Genomic DNA, 26,794 nt, shown 5'->3' with positions numbered 1-26,794 from the left:
AATCATCATGAAATAATTAACTCAAAATCTTGGGTTAAAAATTTAAACTTGTGTTAAAAGGTATAGAGCTTTGAATTCTCTTCACATCATATGAAGAATAATCAAGAATCAAGAATGGAGTTCTTATAATTAGTTACAATAATGCAGCTTATAACAACTCATATAAGCCGTTTGATTCTCCACATTTGTTGCATATATAAATGAGCATTATATTAATCTAAGCATTACATAATATCAAAAACACAAATTAAATATCATTCAGTAGTTTTCTTCAGTTTCTTGCTTCTCAATTTTTTTTTTCTTTCTCTTTAGTAACACTTAATTACAAAGATGTTGAAGAAAATTGAGAATTAAAGGTGAAGAGTATGAATGAATAGAGAAAATTATAAGTGAAACTGAACTTTTTATTCATGTAGTTGTCTATTATATACGATTATATTCATAACTAAGTTATTACTGCCTAATTGCACTCTCCAACTAATCTAACTGATTAACTGATTCAACTAACTCTTAACTTGAGCCCAAGTTAGTTTAATTCTGTTGATTCCCCCCTCCTCCATAGGAGTTTTCGGTTTATGTTTTTTAATTTATTTTGAGGTAATGAATAAAAAGTTTATTGAGTAATTATTATGGTATTACAAGTGTAATAGTATGGTGTAACATATTATATTGACTTATAATTTAATTTTAATAAAAATTATATCTTATCTAATAATAATATATGAGATATAAATATTAATATGATTGATTGATATAATGTGACAATTAGTATATGTAAGCTAAAGAAATCAGTTACTTAGTGATCAAGTAATAACAGAATTATTAGACCACTCTATTTTTTATTTTATTTTTTTGTTATTTAAAGAAAGCAAAACAAAACAAAAACTGTATTATTTAGATCTATAACTAATAACTATTTTCTTCTTAGTCCAATCAACATGAGAACTAATTCATCAAGCTAAGTGAAAACTCAATTATACGTACTAATCATTTGCTTAGTTGAATTTCTTCTTTAAATTTCTTATTAGTTGATATATATAAAATAGCAAAGTTAAGGGTAATGGACCATGCATTAAACATTTTACATTAGGTACATGTCTTCCGCACCATTACATTTAACATCAAACATTACATCATTATTAGTGTCACAACTTAAAAACCTTATAATATACATCCTCAATTCCTCATGACCTCATACCCATCATATCTTATATGATTATTTATTATTAATTAGGGTTAATTAGAGGAGAGGAGAAGTGATGCATTATTTTCTGAATATTGAAGTTCCAAATAAAGAGGATTCAAGGGTGGTATAATCCACCACCACCGCCTCCTCCGCCACCACCGCCGCCACCACCACCACCATATACTCTATTTCCCCCCTTCTTCCATGTACTAACTCTTGCAAACTCTACTGCACTATCTCCTCCGTTTCCACCATCTCCGCCGTCGCCACCGTCGCCGCCAAATCCACCATTTCCTCCGTTTCCACCGGTACCTCCGTTTCCATTAAACCCACCACCGCCGCCGCGTCCACCATCCCCACCATCTCCATTATACCCACCATTTCCACCTCCTCCGCCGCGTCCACCATCACCAAAAAACCCACCCTGTCCACCTCCTCCACCGTCTCCACCGTCTCCATAAATGCCACCATTGCCACCACCTCCACCAGTGCCACCGTCTCCATGAAACCCACCACGTCCACCTCCTCCACCATCTCCGCCATCTCCAAATCTGCCTCCGTTACCACCCCCTCCACCTCTTCCACCATTACCATAATCTCCAGCATTTCCACCACCTCCACCATCACCACCATGTTTATGACCATCTCTGTGTAGATCTACACCAACAACATCGTTGTTGGTTTCGTCTACAGTAAGGAGTGTTCTAGCGGAACAACATATTCCGAAACCCAAAATCACAAAGAAAACAAGTATGAGAATCTTTGAGGTTGCCATGGGAAAAAGTTTAAATTTTTGAAGCCCCACGTTGATGTTATAGACTTATTAGAACATGGGTATTTATAGGAAAAATTGCTTCGTTACTGTATTATTATAAAAAAAAAAATTTTGAAAAGGAGCATTAACTCATTTTTTATTATAATTTTAGAATAAAAATTTTTAAAAAATTAATTAATATTAATTAAAAGAATAATTTTTTAGTTGAACTCTTTTATGATATATTATAAGAGATTCAATACTTTATAATATTCGATCTTTGTTCTTTTCATTTTTAAAATAAAGAACGAATTTTAGCATAACAAATTCAAAATATAAATTGATTCGGCCATTACAAATTCAAATATCATAAATCGGTTTTATCATCCATAACTCGGCATTATTCACATTGTTACCCAAGAAATTGGCGTTATAGTTCGGCAATTTACGTCATTAATCAGCATTACAGTTACTAATCGACAATCAATGTCATTTATTAAAAAATGACGTTACAAATCAGCCTAACGAGCTGCTTCACAAAAGTAAAACGTCCAAACCCTTATTATTGCTCTTTAAAACAGACAATAAAGCAGGAATATAATCGATTTGTACATTACCACCTATAAAAGGTATGATCTCCTATCCTAAAGGATACATTGAATTCTGAATACTAACTTAAGTTTCGGAGTGCCTTTGCAGGTACACTTCCCCCTGTTTCTTGCTCAAAACTCTACGCGATTGGATAACCTCTTGGAGTAAAAGCTCGAATTATCATAAGGCTAAAAGGTCGGCACCGAAGGAAACAGCTCGGCGTCGACTCCTAGAGACTGAGCTCTCTCTCCATGTATCTATACAAGAACAATTGGCGCCCACCGTGGGGCCGAAAATATAAACCTCTTTCTCTCTATATTATCGGCCTCGAGATTCCCGTTTTGAAGTCATGGCTGAACAACCTCCACCCTCGCCATCCGAATTGCTCCGGATGGTGACGGAGTTGCGGCAAGTCGTGGATGAGGAGAACCAAAGAATGGCAAATCAAATCACCAACTTGAATAACACTTGAACCGAAAACAATGACCGATAAGAACGGACAGAAGAAGCCGAGCAGCAGTTAGGGCTAACACATGTCTCAGACACTGCTCGACAGGAAGGGGAGCAGCCCGAACATATGAGGACACTCAGAGAAACATCGAAAATGACGATCAGGAAAGCTCCCCTGGACCATTCACGGCGGAGGTGATGAACTTTGTGCTGCCCCGAAGATTTACTCTGCCGACCACCCTAACTCCCTATGATGGGTTAGGTGATCCAAAGAAATACATCAAAAATTTCACCTCCATAATGATAGTAAACGGTGCATCTGATAAAGTTTTATGTCGTTGTTTTCCATCTTATTTAGACGGTCCTACACTTGATTGGTTTTGTTCTTTGCCTGCAGGTTCCATTTCTCGATTCCGAGATATATCAAAACCCTTTGAGGAGCACTTTGTTGGATCCGCCATCTACCTCCACGACTCCGATTACCTGAACACAGTCAAGCAAGGCCAGCATGAAAGCCTCAAGGACTACATGACGCGCTTCACAAAGATAGCCATAAGCATACCCGACCTCCACCCCGAGGTAGAACTACACGCCATAAAAGTGGATTAAGACCAGGAAAGTTCCAGAAAACTATTGCTGTAGCCAAACCAAAAACTATGGCCGAATTCCGTGAAAAAGCTAAAGGACAGATTGACATCGAAGAGATCTGACAAGCTCAGAAAATAGAAAAGCCTCACTATAAAGACGACGACAAGTCACGGGACAGCAAAAAGAATTTCAAACCAATCCCACGATATGAGACCTACACCAAATTCAACACCAAGCGCGATGACATCATCAATGAGATATTGAATTCAAAGTTAATCAAGCCACCACGGAAAGTTGGCAATTACCCAGATTCAAAGGGCACTGACCGATCAAAATACTGCTCTTTCCACCAAAAGTACGGACACAATACCGACGACTGCGTCATCGCCAAAGACCTGTTGGAGCGATTAGCTCGGCAAGGTCATCTGGACAAATTCATCAGCGGCCACATGCAGCGGCGAGCACCTCCTCCAGGAGAACAAAGCTCGGCTACACAACATAACCGAGATAGAGACTGACTGAACAATATCCATCCTGAACTACCATCACGTACAATTAACTGCATTTTCGGAGGTTTTGCAGGTGGAGGAGCCACAAGTTCGGCAAGGAAAAGATCTTACCGAGCTATCCTTTCCATCAACGCCGATCAAAGTCAACAACAGTCGCCGCCTACATCTCCACAAATAACATTCCAGACTGCCGATCATGACAACAGCGTAGCAGATCTAGATGATCCCATCGTAATCTCCCTACAGCTCAGAGATCTCCAAATTAAAAGGGTGTTGCTCGACCCAGGCAGCAGCGCCGACGTTTTTTTTTACTTGACTTTCCAGAAAATGAAACTGAGCGATAACATCATCCGGCCTTCCACTGGTGACTTGGTAGGATTCTCATGTGAGCGAGTCCCAGTTATAGGCTCTGTGTGGTTACAAACCACACTCGGTAAGTTCCCTTCGTCAAAAACTTCAGACATTCAATACCTAGTTGTTGATTGCTTCAGTCCTTATAATATTATACTTGGCCAACCTTTCTTAAATAGGTTCGGCGCTATAGTATCTACAATTCATCTTTGTGTTAAGTTTCCTTTGCAGGACAACACAATTGCAACCATTCATAGTGATGCCCGAGAAGCCAGGGAGTGCTACAACAATAGTCTCAAAAGACCTCACCGTAACACAAAAGCCCAGGTTCACAATATCGGCAACACGAACAACCAACACATGCTGGCCGACCTTGATCCTAGAGGAGGAACACTGGAAAGGCCGACTCCAACAGAAGACCTAGATAAAATCTTCTTCACAGAAAACACGAATAAGTTCACATACGTCTAGGGGTGGCAAACGGGCCTCAACCCGTCGGGCTAGCCCGCGTAACCCGCCAAAAAAGGCGGGCTGGGCTGGAAAATTAGGACCGCCAAATAGCAAAAACCCGCCTAACCCGCACCGCTTAAACCGCGGGTTTTGGCGGGCTTTGGCGGGGCAGGACGGGCTTCCCCGCCGGGCTTATTGTTTTTTTAGTGAGGGGGTATTTTTACAATTTTTTTGCCAAAACCTAACTTCCCAAGTTATCGCTGCAAACCTCAAGATATTATTACAGCGAAAGATGAACAAAAATCGAAAGCTCTGATTCAAAATTCTCTGGATTCAGCCCCACGTGAGGAATTGCCAAACCATTTAACCCTTCATCCATTCCAATATAAAGGATTAGTAAATCAAATAATAGATAGTCAATGGGTTGGTTTGAAAATCAACGAATTGCTGGTTGTAGAATATTATTCTCGTCAGACTTAATACTAACTAAAAAAACAAGAGTTTTGATACGAGAATTTTAGCTCATTCAGGTATCATCTACATGGATATAGGACGATTTGCATTCCCTGTCCACTTTTTCCAGTATTTTGCATTTCATATTACCAAAAAAATTGGAATTGAAAATTCATAGCAACTAAAGTTGGAATAATGGTATCCGTTGGCATTTGAGATATTGCAGATTGATGAATTAACGGAGAGAGAGGGATTCGAACCCTCGGTAAACAAACAGCCTACATAGCAGTTCCAATGCTATGCCTTGAACCACTCGGCCATCTCTCCCCCATGATGATTATGGCCCAGAAACCGGAGCAATAGTGAATGATTCATATTCCATTTTTGGATAGGCGCCCATATAAAATAAATAATCAATTCGACCTATACGAAATAATTTTTTTTTATAAAAAAAACCAACTTCTAGGCCGTATGCTAAAAAAATTCATTAATGAGTCCTTTTTTACGTTATTTCGTACTATTTGTATTGTACAATTCCTTTGTTTGTGGGATTCTTTTTTCTCACGCGATAAAGAATTCAATTTTCGAATGGATTCCTACCTATGCCTAGATCTCGGATAAATGGAAATTTTATTGACAAGACCTTTTCTATTGTAGCCAATATCTTATTACGAATAATTCCGACAACCTCGGGAGAAAAGGAGGCATTTACTTATTACAGAGATGGTGCGATTTGATTATTTTTTTTACCGATCTCAGTCTTATGAGAAAGACACATTATTTTATTCGTAAAAAATGGCAAAAAACCGACGCTTGCTGAAGGTGAAGTTTACAAATAAAAAAGAAATTCCTTCTGTCGTGTATCCCCGATTAATGCAGCCTCATATGCTTCAATTATAGATTTTTAGTATTAAGCGAAAGGTTATACCTATACTATGGAGTTAGATTAACCTTACTCCACTAGTAGCAATAGGCGGCATGGGGGAAGAAGCACTACGATTAGGAATCGACAACACGAAAACTTTGTAAAAAAATTCTTCCTTTCTTTTCGGGATCGGAACTAACAAGAATGGTTGGGACAACAAGCATCCATCTCGTTCGTATTTTTGGATACCCGTATAACCATCGAAGGGTGTTGAGGTGACTAATTCCGGGAAATTAAGCGGCGTTGAGGACAAAGATATTGTTGGAGTTATCCTTTTTATCCAGTACCAACAAACTTGATGTTAAGAAAAGATCTTTTACAGGAAGGTTGGCTAGAGATTTCTTGTAAAAACACTAGCCCTGCACAGGTGATAATGAGAGAGAATACTGGAATCTTTTTTTGATTTAATGTATTCATTTTTTTTCATTATACACATAAAGGAGGAGCCGTATGAGATGAAAATATCACGTACGGTTCTGGAGCGGAGATTCTTTGAACTGAATGACGACCGTAACGGATGTCAGCGCAATCTGAAGGAAATTATGCAGAAGCTTTACAGAATTATTATGAGGCTATGCGACTGGAAATTGATCCCTATGATCGAAGTTATATACTTTATAACATAGGCCTTATTCACACAAGTAACGGAGAACATACAAAAGCTTTAGAATATTATTTTCGGGCACTCGAACGAAATCCGTTTTTACCCCAAGCTTTTAATAATATGGCCGTGATCTGTCATTACGTGCGACTATCTCCACTATAGAAAAAAAGGCTTTGTACATATATATCGTTCAAAACTACGATTTTTATCAGCTGTAGGAAACAAAAAAACTTCATAGAATATAAAAGTAAAAAAAAATGAAGAAATAGAGATATGCCTAGATACTTTTTTCTATGGATAAAAGATCCAATTGATAGAGGAAGCGCCGTAAAGATCAATTGGCGAGGTTTTAGGCCGAGACAATAAGAACTGCTTACAACTTATATCATGATACAAAATCTATCATGATATAAGAGTTAGAAATCCACTTATGTAATAAAGTTGATCCCCTACCCTAAGGTTTTGAGCAGCGGTGTAGTATCAGATCCCACAGATAGTAAGTCTTTTCTTTCTTATGAAAAATAAAAAGAAGTCTTTCTCAAAGATTCTATAGACCATAGAAATGTCATATAAGAAAGTATATGATATATGAAATTGAGATAGTTACCTTTCAGAAAATTAGAGAATTTTAATGTAGATGTGTTATTCTTCGGAAGGTAGGAGAAAAGATAAAACTATAAAAATAAAAAGAAAAAGAGATGAAACCCTTTTTTAATCAAAATTCAAGTTTGAAACTCATGTAGTTAACCCATTCCATTTTCTTTTGGTTAATTCCAGAAAAATGGAACAATTGACTGCTGAGCCGTATGAGGCAGGAAACTCTCAAGTACGGTTCTAAGGGAAGGAATTTACTCACCTATTCCGACCGCGGAGAACAGGCCATTCGACAGGGAGATTCCGAAATTGCTGAGGCTTGGTTTGATCAAGCCGCTGAATATTGGAAACAAGCTATAGCCCTTACCCCCGGTAATTATATTGAAGCACAGAATTGGTTGAAGATCACAGGGCGTTCTTAATTTAATAAAAACACTCTTTTTTTTTAGTTCTATTTATATTATTCTATATACCCTTATATCTTAATATATATTATTTCCATATTTATTTTTATATTTCTTACTATATTTATCTTACTAAATAATCTTATTTATATATTATTATATTTAATATTTAGTTTAGAATATTTAATGCATATTTCATTTAAATGTATATTTAATGTATTTAAATGTATATTTAATGTAATTAAATGTTTGTTGTCTACATCAGTCCATCCAATAAAACTGAAAATTTAGAATAATATTCTATATATCTATTATATAAATATATTAGGCTATAGTAATAGTCAATCCAAAAATTCCATTATATCCCTTCTAAAAAAATCGTTCTTTTTCGTCTCGTATTTTGTAGAGATAAATGGTATGTGGATACAGCAAAGAATTTGCCTTTTTTCTGTTATTCAAACTAAAAGTGAAACTCAAAAAAGAGAACTCAAAAAAACTAAAAAGAAATAGCAGTATGGCCTCTAGCAATGCTGATGACTGCTCACGTAATTGGAAATAGAGTGCATAATAATCTCTTCTATTAAATTATTTAATAAGACAGACATAAAAAAAATTCCATCTTTGAATTTCAAATTCAAATCTGAATCCCCTAGCCTAGGTTGCACAAAAAAATTATTGAATTGAAATTCAAAGTCCAGAAGGAGTTTTAGAGGATTCAAAAAGGTCCGTTGAGCGCCTATATCTTATGTCATAATAGATTCGAACACTTGCCCCGGATTAACTTCCGGATCATAATTGTTCTAGTGAATAACTAAAGAAAAAAATTGGAATAGATAGATGGGAGATAGAATAGAAAGAAACTCAATATAAAAATCTCTCAAAAGTTCACTAATCTTTTTTTTTTTATTGGCAGGTCTCTTTGTATGTGTTGTCCGGAAGGAGGAGGACTCAATGATTATTCGTTCGCCGGAACCAGAAGTAAAGATTTTGGTAGATAGAGATCCCATAAAAACTTCTTTCGAGGAATGGGCAAAACCCGGTCATTTCTCAAGAACAATAGCTAAGGGACCCGATACTACTACTTGGATTTGGAACCTACATGCTGATGCTCATGATTTCGATAGCCATACTAGTGATTTAGAGGAGATTTCCCGAAAAGTATTTAGTGCCCATTTCGGCCAACTCTCCATCATCTTTCTTTGGCTTAGTGGCATGTATTTCCATGGTGCTCGTTTTTCCAATTATGAAGCATGGCTAAGTGATCCAACTCACATTGGACCTAGTGCCCAAGTGGTTTGGCCAATAGTGGGCCAAGAAATATTAAATGGTGATGTTGGCGGGGGTTTCCGAGGAATACAAATAACCTCCGGTTTTTTCCAGATTTGGCGAGCATCTGGAATAACTAGTGAATTACAACTTTATTTGCAGCCTTAATGCTTTTTGCTGGTTGGTTTCATTATCACAAAGCTGCTCCAAAATTGGCTTGGTTCCAAGATGTAGAATCTATGTTGAATCACCATTTGGCAGGATTACTAGGACTTGGATCTCTTTCTTGGGCCGGGCATCAAGTACATGTATCTTTACCAATTAACCAATTTTTAAATGCTGGAGTAGATCCAAAGGAGATTCCACTTCCTCATGAATTTATCTTGAATCGGGATCTTTTGGCTCAACTTTATCCCAGTTTTGCCGAGGGAGCAACTCCATTTTTCACCTTGAATTGGTCAAAATACGTGGATTTTCTTACTTTTCGTGGAGGATTAGATCCAGTAACTGGCGGTTTATGGCTGACTGATATTGCGCACCATCATTTAGCTATTGCGATTCTTTTCCTGATAGCTGGTCACATGTATAGAACCAACTGGGGGATTGGTCATGGTATAAAAGAGATCTTAGAGGCCCATAAGGGTCCATTTACAGGCCAGGGTCATAAAGGTCTATATGAGATCCTAACAACTTCATGGCATGCTCAATTATCTATTAACTTAGCTATGTTAGGCTCTTTGACTATTGTTGTAGCTCACCATATGTATTCTATGCCTCCTTATCCATACCTAGCTACCGACTATGGGACCCAACTATCATTGTTCACACATCACATGTGGATTGGTGGATTTCTCATAGTTGGTGCTGCTGCGCACGCAGCCATTTTTATGGTAAGAGACTATAATCCAACTACTCGATACAACGATCTATTAGATCGTGTCCTTAGGCATCGCGATGCAATCATATCACATCTAAACTGGGTATGCATATTTTTAGGCTTTCACAGTTTTGGTTTGTATATTCATAATGATACCATGAGCGCTTTAGGGCGCCCCCAAGATATGTTTTCAGATACCGCTATACAATTACAACCCGTCTTTGCTCAATGGATACAAAATACCCACGCTTTAGCATCGAACACAACGGCTCCTGGTGCAACAACAAGCACCAGTTTGACTTGGGGCGGTGGTGATTTAGTGGCAGTGGGGGGCAAGGTTGCTTTGTTACCTATTCCATTAGGAACTGCAGATTTTTTGGTCCATCATATTCATGCATTTACAATTCATGTAACGGTATTGATACTCCTAAAGGGTGTTCTATTTGCTCGTAGCTCGCGATTAATACCGGATAAAGCAAATCTCGGTTTTCGTTTCCCTTGTGATGGACCCGGAAGAGGAGGGACATGCCAAGTATCCGCTTGGGATCATGTCTTCTTGGGGCTATTCTAGATGTACAATGCAATTTCAGTAGTCATATTCCATTTCAGTTGGAAAATGCAGTCAGATGTTTGGGGTACTATAAGCGATCAAGGGGTAGTTACTCATATCACAGGAGGAAACTTTGCGCAGAGTTCCATTACCATTAATGGGTGGCTCCGCGATTTCTTATGGGCACAAGCCTCCCAGGTAATTCAGTCTTATGGTTCTTCATTATCTGCATATGGTCTCTTTTTCTTGGGTGCCCATTTTGTATGGGCTTTTAGTTTAATGTTTCTATTCAGCGGGCGTGGTTATTGGCAAGAACTTATTGAATCCATCGTTTGGGCTCATAATAAATTAAAAGTTGCTCCTGCTACTCAGCCTAGAGCCTTGAGTATTGTACAGGGACGTGCTGTACGAGTAACCCATTACCTTCTGGGTGGAATTGCCACAACATGGGCATTCTTCTTAGCAAGAATTATTGCAGTAGGATAATGGCTAGGAGGATTTGAAAAGCATTATGGCATTAAGATTTCCAAGGTTTAGCCAAGGTTTAGCTCAGGACCCCACTACTCGTCGTATTTGGTTTGGTATTGCTACCGCACATGACTTCGAGAGTCATGATGATATTACTGAGGAACGTCTTTATCAAAATATTTTTGCTTCGCATTTCGGACAATTAGCAATAATTTTTCTGTAGACTTCCGGGAATCTGTTTCATGTAGCTTGGCAGGGAAATTTTGAGACATGGGTACAGGATCCTTTACATGTAAGACCTATTGCTCATGCAATTTGGGATCCTCATTTTGGTCAACCGGCTGTAGAAGCTTTTACTCGTGGAGGTGCTCTTGGTCCAGTGAATATTGCCTATTCCGGTGTTTATCAGTGGTGGTATACAATCGGTTTACGTACTAATGGGGATCTTTATACTGGAACTCTTTTTCTATTATTTCTTTCAGCCATATCCTTAATAGCGGGGTGGTTACACCTACAACCGAAATAGAAACCGAGCGTTTCTTGGTTTAAAAATGCCGAATCCCGTCTTAATCATCATTTGTCAGGACTATTCGGAGTCAGTTCCTTGGCTTGGACAGGACATTTAGTTCATGTCGCTATTCCAGGAGCTAGAGGGGAATACGTTCGATGGAATAATTTTTTAGGTGTATTGCCACATCCTCAAGGATTAGGTCCACTTTTTACAGGCCAGTGGAATCTTTATGCTCAAAACCCAGATTCCAGTAGTCATTTATTTGGTACCCCTCAGGGAGCAGGAACTGCCATTCTAACACTTCTTGGGGGATTTCATCCACAAACGCAAAGCTTATGGCTGACCGATATTGCGCACCATCATTTAGCTATTGCGATTCTTTTCCTGATAGCTGGTCACATGTATAGAACCAACTTCGGGATTGGCCACAGTATAAAAGAGATCTTAGAAGCACACATTCCTCCAGGGGGTAGATTGGGGCGTGGACATAAGGGTCTTTATGACACAATCAATAATTCACTTCATTTTCAATTAGGTCTTGCTCTAGCCTCTTTAGGAGTTATTACTTCCTTGGTAGCTCAACACATGTACTCTTTACCTGCTTATGCGTTTATAGCGCAAGATTTTACTACTCAAGCGGCGTTATATACTCATCATCAATACATCGCAGGATTCATTATGACAGGAGCTTTTGCTCATGGAGCTATATTTTTTATTAGAGATTACAATCCAGAACAAAACGAGGATAATGTATTGGCAAGAATGTTAGACCACAAAGAAGCTATAATATCGCATTTAACTTGGGCCAGCCTGTTTCTGGGGTTCCATACTTTGGGATTTTATGTCCATAATGATGTCATGCTTGCTTTTGGCACTCCGGAAAAACAAATCTTGATCGAACCCATATTTGCCCAATGGATACAATCTGCGCATGGTAAAACTTCATACGGCTTCGATGTACTGTTATCTTCAACGAATAGTCCGGCGTTCAATGCGGGGCGAAGCATATGGTTGCCCGGTTGGTTAAATGCTATAAATGAGAGTAGTAATTCTCTATTCTTAACAATAGGACCCGGAGATTTCTTAGTTCATCATGCTATTGCTCTAGGTTTACATACAACTACATTGATCTTAGTAAAAGGTGCTTTGGATGCACGTGGTTCCAAGTTAATGCCAGATAAAAAAGATTTTGGTTATAGTTTTCCTTGCGATGGTCCGGGACAAGGTGGTACTTGTGATATTTCGGCTTGGGATGCATTTTATTTGGCAGTTTTCTGGATGTTAAATACGATTGGCTGGGTTACTTTTTACTGGCATTGGAAACACATTACACTATGGCAGGGTAATATCTCACAGTTTAATGAATCTTCTACCTATTTGATGGGATGGTTAAGAGATTATCTATGGTTAAACTCTTCACAACTTATCAATGGATATAACCCCTTTGGTATGAATAGTTTATCCGTCTGGGCATGGATGTTCTTATTTGGACATCTTGTTTGGGCTACTGGATTTATGTTCTTAATCTCCTGGCGCGGATATTGGCAGGAATTGATTGAAACTTTAGCATGGGCTCATGAACGCACACCTTTGGCTAATTTGATTCGCTGGAGAGATAAACCAGTGGCTCTTTCCATTGTGCAAGCGAGATTGGTTGGATTAGCTCACTTTTCTGTAGGTTATATATTTACTTATGCAGCGTTCTTGATTAACATACAAGAGTATGAAGATAAAAATTGAGTGGTTTGGATTATGTTTATGTTACTTTGAAGAGAATATTTATAATTATGATTTAAATTATGTTTATTTTGTTTTGGAGAGAATATTTATACTTATGTTTTGAATGAAAACTTAGTTTATAATTATGTTTATTAGATATTTATAATTACAAAGATTTTAATGTTTATGAATATAAAAAATATAATTTTTTATACTTTTAGAAATTATAAATTTATTAATATGATTCTGAAATTATATATATTGTTTAGTAGTTAATAGTATAAAAAAAAGAGGAGCTTAGGCGGGCTTAGCCCGCCAACCCGCCAGCCCGCTGTTAGGCGGGGCGGGGTGGGATTCTAGGACCGCCTCACTAGGCGGGACGGGGCGGGCCAGCCCGCCAAAAGGCGGACTTCTGGCGGGGCGGGGCGGGGCGGGCTTCCCCGCTTGCCACCCCTACATACGTCGGCTCAACATTATCTTCAGAAGAAAAATCTTCATTCCGAGCATTCTTATAACAAAATGCCGACCTGTTTGCGTGGACCCCAGCTAATATGCCAGGCATCGATCCATCCATCATATCACACAAGGTAGCATTAGATCCATCTATCCGACCTGTAGCACAGAAAAAGAGAAATCTCGGGCACGACCGAAAGCAAGCTTCCCTAGAAGAAACCCAGAAGCTCATCAACACGGGCTTCATCCGAGAAATCAGATTCACAACATGGCTGGCGAACGTCGTCATGGTTAAAAAACATAACGGTAAATGGCGCATGTATGTTGATTTCACCGATCTCAACAAAGCATGCCCCAAAGATTCATACCCTTTACCCTCTATTGATTGTTTAGTTGATAATGCCTCTGGTTTTGAAAAACTCAGCTTCATGGATGCCTATTCTGGTTATAACCAGATCCAAATGCACCCATCCGACCAAAATAAGACAACCTTTATTAGTGAATATGGAAACTATTGTTATAAAGTCATGCCATTTGACCTTAAGAATGCAGGTGCGACATATCAGCGTCTGATGGACAAAGTCTTCACCAAACAACTCGGCAGGAACATCAAAGTATACGTAGACGATATGGTCACCAAAACAAAGATCGGCAATAACCATCTTGACGACCTCACAGAAATATTCGGACAGCTAAGAAAATACAACATGCGGCTAAATCCCGAAAAGTGCGCATTTGGGATTCAAAGTGGTAAATTCCTCGGCTTCATGCTCACTAGCCGAGGTATTGAGGCTAATCCTGAGAAATGCCGAGCTGTTTTAGAGATGACAAGCCCACAAACCATCAAGGAAGTCCAGCGGTTAACAGGGAGACTTGCTGCACTTTCTCGATTCTTACCTTGCCTAGCTTCTAAATCTTCCTGTTTTTTCCAAACTTTAAAAACAAAAAAAGCTTTCCAATGGACTGATGAATGTGAACAAGCATTTACAACTTTAAAAGAAACTCTTTCAAAACCACCAATTTTACACACACCTCTACAAGGGGAGCCACTATTCTTATATTTGTCTGTCACTAACTGGGCTATAAGCTCTGCTCTTGTTGCAGAAAGGGAGAAGAAACAGTTCTCAATCTATTTCACCAGCAAGACCTTACAGAATGTCGAGCTTCGTTACCCGAGCATTGAGAAGCTGGCACTCGCGATTGTCTTCTCAGCCAGAAGACTCCGACCATACTTTCAGAGCCATGAAATCCATGTTAGAACAGATCAATCTTTGTGACAAGTGCTGCAGAAGCCTGAACTGGCTGGCCGACTAGTCAAATGGTCGGTGGAACTATCGGAATTCGATATCAAGTACGAAGGCCGAGCATCCATCAAATCACAGTTTTTGGCCGACTTTATCGCCGAGTTCTCAGTACCAAATATAACTGAAAACTACATCGAATGGACTTTATACGTCGACGGGTCCTCCAACCCACACGGGTGTGGCGCAGGTATTATACTTGATGATGGCCACGACAACGTCATCGAACATTCCCTCAACTTCTCATTTAAAGTGAGCAACAATCAAAGTGAGTATGAAGCATTAATTGCCGGCCTTAGACTCGCTGCCAACCTTAACATCACCGAACTTAAGGTATATTACGACTCCTTACTTGTCGTCCAACAGGTAAACAACCTATACCAAGTAAAGGACCCCTTACTCTCTAAATACCTGGATGTCGTACACAACTTACTTTCAAAATTTACCAAATATGAAATACAGCACATATCAAGGGAGAGCAATGGCCGAGCTGACATTCTGTCTAAGCTCGCCAGTACTCAACCAAATAGGTCATCGCTTTATCAGTCAACACTACTCAATCCAAGCATTGAACTAACACGTCTTAAGTGTAACACAGGAGGCAGATTGGAGATCCCCATACATACAGTATCTCCAGACAGGGGTCTTGCCAGGCAATGTCGAAAATACTCGTCATTTCCGCCGACAAGCCTCCTTTTTTACTATATATAATAATTGCCTATATCGACGGGGATTCTCCCGTCCATTACTAAAATGTCTTTGCAGAATAGAGGCCGAGCTTGCACTTACTGAGGCACATGAAGGGATCTGTGGTACACACCTCGGAGCCCGAAGTCTGTATTCAAAAATCCTCAGAGCTGGATTATATTGGCCGACAATACGACAAGATTGTCAGGCAAAAGTCAAAAGCTGTAACAACTGCCAAAAACACAGTCCGATTACACATCTCCCAGCCGAACTCCTACACTGTTCCGAGGTTAGTTGGCCATTCAACCAATGGGGAATAGATATCCTCGGACCCTTTCCAACAGCAGCAGGTCAGGTAAAATTCCTTGTGGTAGCAATTGATTATTTTTCCAAATGGATAGAGGCACAGCCTCTAGCCAAGATTACATCACAACAAATGCTTTCCTTTGTTTGGAAATATATTATTTGTCGATTCGGCATTCCTTGGCACATTATCACAGATAATGGTCACCAGTTTGCCGATAAAAAATTTACATCTTTCTTGCAGAACTTGAAAATCAAACACCACTTCTCATCAGTCGAGCACCCACAAACAAATGGGTTAGCTGAAGCCGCAAATAAAATAATATTACATGCTCTAAGAAAGAAACTAGATGATACAAAAGGCCTCTGGGCCGAGCTTATCCCATAGATCATATGGGGATACAATACAACAATTCACTCAACCACAAAGGAAACACCTTTCCGCTTGGTCTACGGCTCAGACGCAATGATACCTGCGGAGATCTCCCAATCCTCACTACGCACAGAACTGGCTGACCTAACTACACAAGACATAGCTCGGCAAACCGAACTTGATCTCATTGAAGAACTCCGATCATCCGCAGCAACCAAACATTTAGCAATGCAACAGCACATTGCCCGTAGATATAACCAAAGACTTCAACCAAGATCTTTCCAAGTCCACGACCTGGTACTCAGAAAAACAGAACAAACTAGGAAACCACCAGCACATGGCAAACTAGCAGCTAATTGGGAAGGCCCTTACAGAGTCACAGAAGAAATCGGCAATGGAGCCTATCGCCTACAAACATTAGAGGGTAAAGATCTCCCTAACACTTGGAATGTATCTTCCTTAAAGTTATATTACAGCTAATACCAGGGACAGGCAAGTACTCTTTTTCCTACTACCAAGATTTTTCCCACAAGGGTTTTGCTTGGAGAGGTTTTAACGAGGCTAGCCTACCTGGGCCTTTAAATTCAAAGGTTTTACATCAATAAAATCTCTTATACAGTCAATTTTATTGGCATTTAATACTTTTCAATCTGTCAAAAATTCAAAAAACTAATCTTAATCACAATTTAGATAACATCATTCTATCAGACAAATATCTGATTTAACTCGGATTCCGATTATTTTGTCAGACAAATTTCCGATTTAACTCGGATTCCGATCATTCTATCAGACAAATATCCGATTTAACTCGGATTCTGATTATTTTGTCAGACAAATATCCGATTTAACTCGAACTCCGATCATTCTATCAGACAAATATCCAATTCAACTCAGATTCTGATCATTCTATCAGACAAATATCCAGTTTAACTCGGATTCCGATCATTCAGACAGCTATCCGACCTAACTCGGACTTCTATCATTCAACATTTGTGGGAAACCGATCATTCATAATCCGATCTTAATCCAAATTCGATCACTCAATAAAAACAAATACCCGATCAATACCAGTCACCAACACAGATATTATCATGCCTATGACTCGACATCTAAACTCAGCCTACTCAGCCCTCCCACCAGATTTCCCACACAAATTAATGGCATTTCACCGCTATAAAATTTTTTACCTAAAAACACTTGGCTTCAATGCCACAGTCACAAATACTCAGAAACCAACAAACAAACTATGCAAAATTCCCCTATCAATATATGTTTTCTGCAAAGTCAACATAACCAAAAACAAAATAAACTATTTAAATAAACACTACAAACAGTCAAAAGCTCACTACAGGAGCAACATAACCCACCAAAATACATGTTCAACAGTACTAAACATGAACACTAATTAACTATTTTCATCCCCCTCCTCTTCAACACCGTCATCTTCAACCATAACTCCATCACAAATAATCTTAGCAGGATCCATCTCATCAAGATCAACATTAGGAGCTAAGAACCTGGCTTGCAGAGAAGCTCGTCCAAACCCCTCAATAAAAGAGTCCAGGACCGCTGTCTCCTTACTCTTTTCTAAGCTTTTCAATTCAGCAGACAACTCCAATACCCGAGTACTCATACTAGACAGATCTGCCTCTTTCTTTTTAACATCTTCCACCTCTTTGGCATAATTCTCTTTCGTCAATTTCAAATCTTTCTCAACCCCAGCTAATTTACTCTCCAGTTCTGTAACCCTGGCAGCCTTCAACCTCAATTGTTCCTCCAATCTCAAATCAGGCTTTTGTTCGGCTACTTGACGATGTCTCTTTTCTCGGCTCTGCCCTAAACTAGCAAGCCTCAGACCCACAACCTTCAACAAACAAAAGTAGAATTAAACAAGAACATCCACATGATTATCATTCAAAATGAAACAAAAGTTAAAACATTACCTGCATATACTGATCAATTGCCACATCTCCAACCTCTTCAGCCAAATTTACATCGGCAGGGGTTTGGCAAACTTCATCGGCGGTTATCGTGAAAGGGTAACCTTTTCCCCAAAGAGAAGACACCTCACTCTGCTCAACAACCTCATGCAACTTCTTCTGGTTATCATAGAACTTCCACAAATCCTCGGCTGGAACCCCCACCTCCTCTTCGTCATCTTCGGACAAATCCACTACATTTGATTTTTTCCTTTTCAAAATTACCTTTATTCACTTCGGCTTTGGCTGCTCTACCTCTCCAGTACCGACCTTCCCTGCCTTTGATGAAGATCCCTCTTTGTCAAGCCCTTTATTCTTTACTCGAGCTCTCAGACTCGCAGCAGACACACCTGGATACTTACCCCCTGAAAAGCAACACAAATACAAATTACAAACCTCAAACATGATACAAAAAATAAATTTACAATCCTTACCCAAGTAAGTAATAACATTATCTTTATTCTCCTCCCACTGCAACAGGTCAAAAACTGAAATCAACTCCTTCCGATCAACAACCTCAGTCAAATACTCAATTAAGCACTCATCCCTTGGAGTTATCACTTCAGGCCCCAGAATATTCTGCGGCTCCGAACACCACAAAAGAGAAAACTTTTCCCCCAAATTTTTGTCCAAATAAAAGGGAAAATCGGACTCAGAGTTACTCACCTTAATGTACATCTCCTTGAAATTCTTAAAAGAAGACTTGTACAACTTAAATATGGCAAACCTCGGCGAGCTATTAAGATTTACCCATCCTCCCTTCCATACGCCTTTCACCTGAAATAAGCAGAAAAATAGCTCCACTGATGGGCTCTCTTCCAGAAAGTCCATAAGAATCTCAAACGCATGTAGGAACGCCCATCCATTAGGATGCAATTGGGATGGAGCGCAGTTCAATTGCTTTAACACTTGACATTCAAAATCACTAAATGGAACTTTCACCATCAACTCTTCCAACACACAGCTATACATAAAGAAATATTCAAAACCTTCCCTTCTCTGGTAAACCCTATCATCTTCTGAACATGGCAACAACTCCAAACGAACTCCAGACCCAGCCCTCACTATTCCAGCCTTGTCTATACCACTAACAGCATCAACATCCAAAAATAATGACATACGACCCTTCACATCCTCATTCACCCAATCATCAGACCAATCTATCTCCCTTTCGACATCCCTCTCATACACCATTTCGAACTCAAAAATGAAGAAGATGAAGAACAGACAATGAGCCAAGAATTGAATTTTAAGAAGGCAAAAGAAAGAAACTTCACATACCTCTTTTACTCATTTTTCTCTGTTTCGAAACCTTCAAACCCAATTTTATTTCCAAACAGCAAAACTAACCTACAAACCCCAACTCTTGGTTTTTCAAATACACCCAACCAAGAGTTACATAACCTTCTTAACTCCACTACACCCACTACTAATCACATCAAACCGCCCCTTCAGACTTTGGAAATGACAAAACACTTACTGCCATCATTACTTCATTCTCTCTCCTCATTAAAAACAGTCACTTCTACCATCAGTTACTCTTTTCCAAAAAACTTTTTAATTAAGCATCTTGAACTGGGGGCTCCTAGCCTAACTCACCTGCCGACATTTTACACCTACTCACAATGGCCGATTTATGCTTCATTAAAAGCTCAACCTACTTCATTAAAATACTTTTCCAGGCCAAGCTTGGGGGCTGTGGTTCGGCCATTACAAATTCAAATATCATAAATCGGCTTTATCATCCATAACTCGGCATTATTCACATTGTTACCCAAGAAATTGGCGTTATAAATCGGCAATTTTTGTCATTAATCAACATTACAGTTACTAATCGACAATCAATGTCATTTATTAAAAAGTGACATTACAAATCAGCCTAACGGGCTGCTTCACAAAAGTAAAACGTCCAAACCCTTATTATTGCTCTTTAAAACAGACAATAAAGCAGGAACATAACCGATTTGTACATTACCACCTATAAAAGGTATGATCTCCTATCCTAAAGGATACATTGAATTCTGAATACAAACTTAAGCTTCGGAGTGCCTTTGCAGGTACACTCCCCCCTGTTTCTTGCTCAAAGCTCTACGCGATTGGATAACCTCTTGGAGTAAAAGCTCGGATTATCATAAGGCTAAAAGGTCGGCATCGAAGGAAACAACTCGGCGTCGACTCCTAGAGGCTGAGCTCTCTCTCCAGGTATCTATACAAGAACATAAATAAAAAAAGATATAAACACCTTCAAATTCAAAAAAAAAAGAAAAAAAAGAGGTTATTGTGAATTGTGATACTCATGTGTCTTTATCTAATTAATAATTTAAATTATTTGGCTAAGTAATTTTATAATAAAGATAATAACATTTTTGTCAATATTTGAATAAATTTAACTTTAATTTATTACTTTTTTATTAATGACTATACTTCATCATTTATTTTAAATTGCTTTCCACATTGTTATCATTCCCCCCACCCAAAATCCTAATTTGATCGAGTTTACTCATCATTTCAATATTATTGCTTTCACTACTATAGAGAGATGAAGAGTATTAAAAATTAAAACATAAAAAAATGAACATTGTTCATTAACTAACAACACATTATTTTATTAACAAAAAATTTACATATACATTAAAAATCAATCACCAAATTTGTTAGTGTATATATATATATATATATATATATATATATATATATATATATATATATTAAATTGAATAGTCAAATTTGCTATAGTAGAATAATTAAATATATAATATACCAATAATCAAATTTATTTATAATAGCATAACAAATTTTACAAAAATTTTGACAGATAGTGACGGTTTTAGAGCTAGATAGTGGCAGTTTAAAATCGTCGCAAAACAGATAATAATGGTTGGCAAACAATGTAGATTTTTGCAAAACTACAACTCGGCAAGTGCATTAAATCATATTAGGTAATACCACGAGAGTGAGTTATCGTTTCCAAGAGGATTAACAGACTGAGCACACATGAGTTAATTGATTATTCTAACTAAACAATTGCAATTTAGGGTTTCAGTAACATTAAATAACAAAAAACAAAAGATTAAATGAAAGCAATTTAAAAATTATTGAGAGAATAGTATGAATGGAATGTTAAGGTGTCGGAGATGTTTAAAACTTCAAGAAAAATGCTTCACTATCTATTTTGATCAAGCAAAGATTTATCTTACGATGAACCCTAATTAACCGAACTCCAATCCCTTGGGAATCCGATTTTTCTTAACTTAACAAATCGTCAATTCCTCGATTAATTAATTATGCAAAGAGGTTAAGCATACATATTGATTCACAAGCCATACAATTCTTAAAATTTAAACCTGATTGATTCAATGTCACTTATCAAGCTAAGTTCAAAACTTTCAGAATCGAGAGAAGAGGTTTTTAAACTTAATTCTATCAAATAATATTTTCTAAAAAACTTATAGAATTCAATTCAGATTTAAGTTATTTTTCAATATATTCAAACCCTTGAGATGAAGAACGAAAATTAAATTTTTAAGAAAACATCAATGCATAGTTCAAGAATAGACAAGTAAGAACATTAATCCATGATAATAAACAAAGTTCCTAACCTTAACAAGAAGAGATTAGTTGCTCATGATAAAAAGAAAATCCAGAATTATGATTTGTAAAAACTGTAGAAGGAATTCCACGTATTTGCCTTCTCTTCTTTTAATACTAACCTTAAAAGAAATTCAAAATTCAAAACTAATTCAAAATAGAAAATTAAATAAAATCAAATCTCATTAATTAAGTTTTTTGCTAGAGTCTTTCCTTCAATATAAACTCCTTTGATCTTCTCATTACATGGGTTTGAAGAATTAGAGGACTTGGTGAGAGAATTAAGGCTCCTAAGAGTGGCCCATTTGGTACGTGGAATGCACCCTCTTATGTGTGCAACGTATGGCCTAGACTTGGGAATGTTGGCCTCTGTTTCATATTTCACGTTGCACGCACACTCCCCCCATGTTGCACACAGGGATGGATGTATTTATTGGGGAGTGGGGGCAGTACCTTGTGAAAATCCAAAAATTACTTAGTAGTTCTTAGTGAAATGTCTTAATTGCCCCCACTATATAATTAGTTTTGACCCCACCCCAAATCAAATTCCTAACCCTTATTTTTTCCAAATCTTCTTCATCTGCTCCAGGCCTCTAGGCTCCAACCTTCACAGTCTGCACTCGGCACACCAGAGCCATTACTGGCTTGTTGTCACGTGTCGCCACTTCGCGTCTCAGCCATTGTCACGGCTTTCTCCCCGCTGATGTCTCCACCCTCATATCTTCAGAGTTATTGCCACGTCTCCGCGTCCCCTTATGCCTTGTGCCTTCTTCTTCAGCAATCGATTTCCGACCATCCTTTTTCTTCTTTGAATACTGTGAATCTGCGATCCTCTTCTCTCTTCGGTTTTCACTCTTCAGGCTTCAGTAGAGAACGCCTGCCTTTCGTCCTGCTACCGCTAAACATTGCACACCTGCACCGCTACTGCCTACTGGGTTCTGCACTTTTGCTTCCTAGTTTCTAGAGTTCAGCTGTTCAGATTCAGTCTTGGATTATTCTTGGTACATTCATGAATCATGATTCAGCGATTTGCAATTCTGCTTATTCACTTATTTGCGTTATTGTTGTTTGATAATTAATTTAGTTAGTTTGTTAATTGTGAATTTGTGATTGAATTTGTTCTGATGTAATTGCAAGTTTAGTTTGATTAATTTGTTTGTTAATTCACTTATTCACTTCTTGGATTAATTTATTTGTTAATTTGTGATTGAATTTTATCCACTTACACTGTACTTTTTTTTCTTACTTGATATATAAAGATTGCGTCTTTCCTACTTGCTTAGGATGGAAAAAAATAGAGACTAATATCTGATGGAAAAAGTTGTGTGTGAGACTGTGGAAAAGTAGAAGTCCATCATATTTAACTTCTGATGGATAAATTTTATGAGCTTTGAAATAAGTTTATATGGTATTGTTTAAATTTCATTATAGGGTCTTCTTTTTCCAAGCTATGTTATCCATTCTAGCTACGAAAAATTGAAATGCTCAATTTTTGTTTTTGGACTACTAATATTGAACAATGAGTAATATTACCTCATTGACTTGGATGGCATTTATAGCAATTCTGTCTCGTCATCAAGTATGCATCGGCACCGCAGGAGCTTAGAATGGATTGGGATATTAGTTGTTGTTGTTGGAAATTTTTTAAAATGACATATGTATATCAATTTTGTATTTATAATTTTTTAATTTGTGTAGAATTGTGAATTTTTTATTAATTAATTAACTTAGATTTATAATTTTATCTTATTAGTAATGGAGAAATATTTCAATATATAGAACCTCATCATTGGAGATTGGATCCCAAAATAATTCATCGACCTCTTCTAATAAAAGAAGGTTTTTAGAATTCGAAGTAGAGAGCCTTATAGCAGATCCAAGATAACGACCAAAGATTTCAAGTTATAACTCGAATGACAGAGACAAAGTTAGATGTGCATATTTCCAAAAAGGTCCTTGTCAACCAAGGAGTCATGATTTTTCGCAAACTGCTTGTGGTTCTTTTTTTCGAAGATTTAATCTTAATTGGTTTGATGACTATGGCAACTTATTAGAGTATAGTATATCAAAAGATGTTATTTTTTTGTCTTTGTTGTTATCTTATAAAACCTGAGACTGAAGGTGGTGATGCTTTTGTAACTAATGACTTTTCAAATTGGGAAAAAAAAGGAGAGACTACAAATTCATGTTAGGATTCATGATAGCGCTCATAATCAAACTTAAAAAAATGTGAAGCATTTATAATACCAAAACAACACATCACTGCTGCTATTGAAAAACAATCTGAGCAAGATAAAAAAATTATCAAATTCACTTGACAGCAACAATTGATTGTATTAGATTTCTTTTGCGACAAGGATTGACCTTTCGTGGTAATGATAAGACAAATGATTCTGCTAACCAAGAAATTTTTTTGGAACTTCTAAACTTTCTTGTGCAACATAATGAAGAGATTGGTCGTGCTTTCAAAAATGCTCGTGAAAATCTTAAACTAATAGCACACTCAATCTAAAAAGTCATTGTAAGAGCTGTTGCATGGGAAACGACAAAAGTTATTGTTGATGAAGCCCGCGACATTTCTATTAAAGAGCAAATGTTAGTTTGCATAAGGTATGTGAACAATGAAGGACAAGTTAGGGAGTATTTTCTTGGTCTTGTTCATGTTTCTAATACTAATGCTTTATCTCTAAAATTAGAATTGGAGTAATTATTAGAAATATATAATTTAAGTTTATCAAGAGTACATGGACAAGGATATAATGGTGCAAGTAACGTGCAAGGAGAATTTAATGGTTTGAAAATTTTGATATTGAAAGGAAATTCTTATGCTTTCTATGTACATTGCTTTGCTCACCAACTTCAGTTAGCTCTTGTAATAGTTGCAAAAAAAAGTTGAAATTACTTTGCTTTTTAATTTGTTAACCAATTTATGCAATGTTGTTGGAGTTTCGTGTAAATGAATAGATATGCTACGTGATAGTCAGATGACTAAGACAATTGAGGCACTAAAAAGTGGAGAAATTTCTAGTGGGCATGGTTTGAATTAAGAAATAGCTTTAAAAAGAGCTTGAGACACTAGATGGGATTCACACTATGGAACTATACTTAGATTAATTTCTTTATTTTCTTCTGTGGTTAATGTTCTTGAATATGTTGAGGAAGATGGAAATAATTCAGAATAAAGAGCTGAAGCATGTCATTTATTGAATGTCATTCAATCCTTTGACTTTATTTTCAACTTGCACCTAATGAAAAATATCTTGGAGTTACTAATAAGTTATCTCAAGAGTTACAAAAGAATAATCAAGACATTGTAAATTCTATGGTATTAGTCAAAGTATCTAAGCAACGGTTGCAAAATATAAGAGATGATGGTTAGTCTCTTTTACTTGACGAAGTCCCATTGTTTTACGACAAATATGATATTACTGTTCCAATCACAGATGATATATTTGTGTCACAAGAAAGATCAAGACGCAAAGCTCAATATATCGAATTTGCATCATTTTCAAGTTGAGATATTCTATCAAGTAGTTGATAGACAACTTCAAGAACTCAATAGTCGTTTATACAGCGGTGAATATTGAATTGCTTCTTTGCATAGCTTGTTTGAATTCAAGACACTCATTTTTTGCATTTGATAAGGAGAAGTTAATCCAGTTAGCTCAATTCTATCCATTAGAATTTTCTTCCACTCAACTTTTGGCACTTGACAGTTAACTTGAGAACTTCATACTAGATGTGCGTTCTGATGATCAATTCTCGGACTTAAATGGAATTGGTGCTCTTTCTTAGAAGTTGGTTGAGACTCGAAAAATATTGTTTATCCATTAGTGTTTCTTCTTTTGAAGTTAGCTATAGTTTTGCCCGTAGCAACTGCATCAGTTGAAAGAACTTTTTTTGCTATGAATATCATAAAGAATCGACTTCGTAATCGTATGGGAGATGAATTTTTAAATGATTATTTAGTGACATACATAGAAAGAGAGACATTTGATTGTATTGACAATGAAAAGATTATTCAATCTTTTCAAAATATAAAACCTAAAAGAATAGAATTTTAAATTATTTGTTATTATTTTACTATTTTAATTTATTGGTTAAATAATTTAAAAAATATTTCTATTTTATAACATCATAGTATAATTATAAAAATTATTATTATATTGTATATATTTTGTTCCCACTGAAAAAAATTTCTAGATCCGTCATTGGTTGCACATATGGAGTCCCTTGGTGAATTGCCCTCTGTTTGGTCTTACGTCACACGCATGGAGTTTCACGTGCAACGCATGGCTTCCTTGACTCTAATTTGCTTCTGTTTGCTTGCTCACGTTGTACGTACCATGTTCTATGAGCAATGCATAGTTGTTGGCTCCAATTTGCTTTCTGTTTGCTTCCTCATATTGTATGCACCATGTCCTACATGCAACATATAGTTTTTGGCACCAATTATTGTCTAGGGAGTCTTCTGTTTGATCCAGAGAATTCTCTGTTTGATTCTTTTTTTTGTGTGATTCTTCTTTAAGATGATTTCTAGTCTCTTTTTTCGTTGATCTTTGCTCATTTTTCTCTAAAATTTCCTGTAACAAATGAATTCAAATGAACTCAAAGTTATATTCTTTAAATTATGAAATCATTATTTTTTTAACAAGAATCATTAGCCTAGGAATAAAATTTTAAAGGAAGAATAACTAAAAATGCGAATGCATCAGCCAACTACTCTAATAATGAGTGTTGTTAAACCATTAATAAATATATATATTTTTATTCACAGTAATCAATTGGTGGCCATTTTTTTTTCACAGTTAATACTATTATATATTGGGTAAATACCCTTTTCGGCCCTTGATCTTTTTC

At 37.2% G+C, this 26,794-nt stretch overlaps 1 protein-coding gene and 1 non-coding gene across 2 annotated transcripts; one reads left to right on the top strand and one right to left on the bottom strand.

Annotated features, from left to right (window-relative positions):
- The first annotated feature begins 2,016 nt into the window (after window positions 1-2,016).
- Window positions 2,017-4,900, top strand: LOC112801253 (uncharacterized). The gene is made up of 4 exons (XM_025843910.1): window positions 2,017-2,020; window positions 3,379-3,560; window positions 3,701-3,989; window positions 4,152-4,900. The coding sequence occupies exons 1-4, from the start codon at window positions 2,017-2,019 to the stop codon at window positions 4,898-4,900; spliced, it is 1,224 nt and encodes a 407-aa protein (XP_025699695.1).
- A 671-nt stretch (window positions 4,901-5,571) lies between these two features.
- TRNAS-GGA (transfer RNA serine (anticodon GGA)) lies at window positions 5,572-5,659 on the bottom strand. Its single transcript has one exon. It is a non-coding gene; the product is annotated as a tRNA-Ser (tRNA).
- Window positions 5,660-26,794: the final 21,135 nt, after the last annotated feature.

The sequence above is a fragment of the Arachis hypogaea genome, chromosome 1 (genome assembly GCF_003086295.3).
Source record: "Arachis hypogaea cultivar Tifrunner chromosome 1, arahy.Tifrunner.gnm2.J5K5, whole genome shotgun sequence".
Classification (NCBI taxonomy): Eukaryota; Viridiplantae; Streptophyta; class Magnoliopsida; order Fabales; family Fabaceae; genus Arachis; species Arachis hypogaea.
This window is presented reverse-complemented; position numbering and strand designations above follow the sequence as displayed.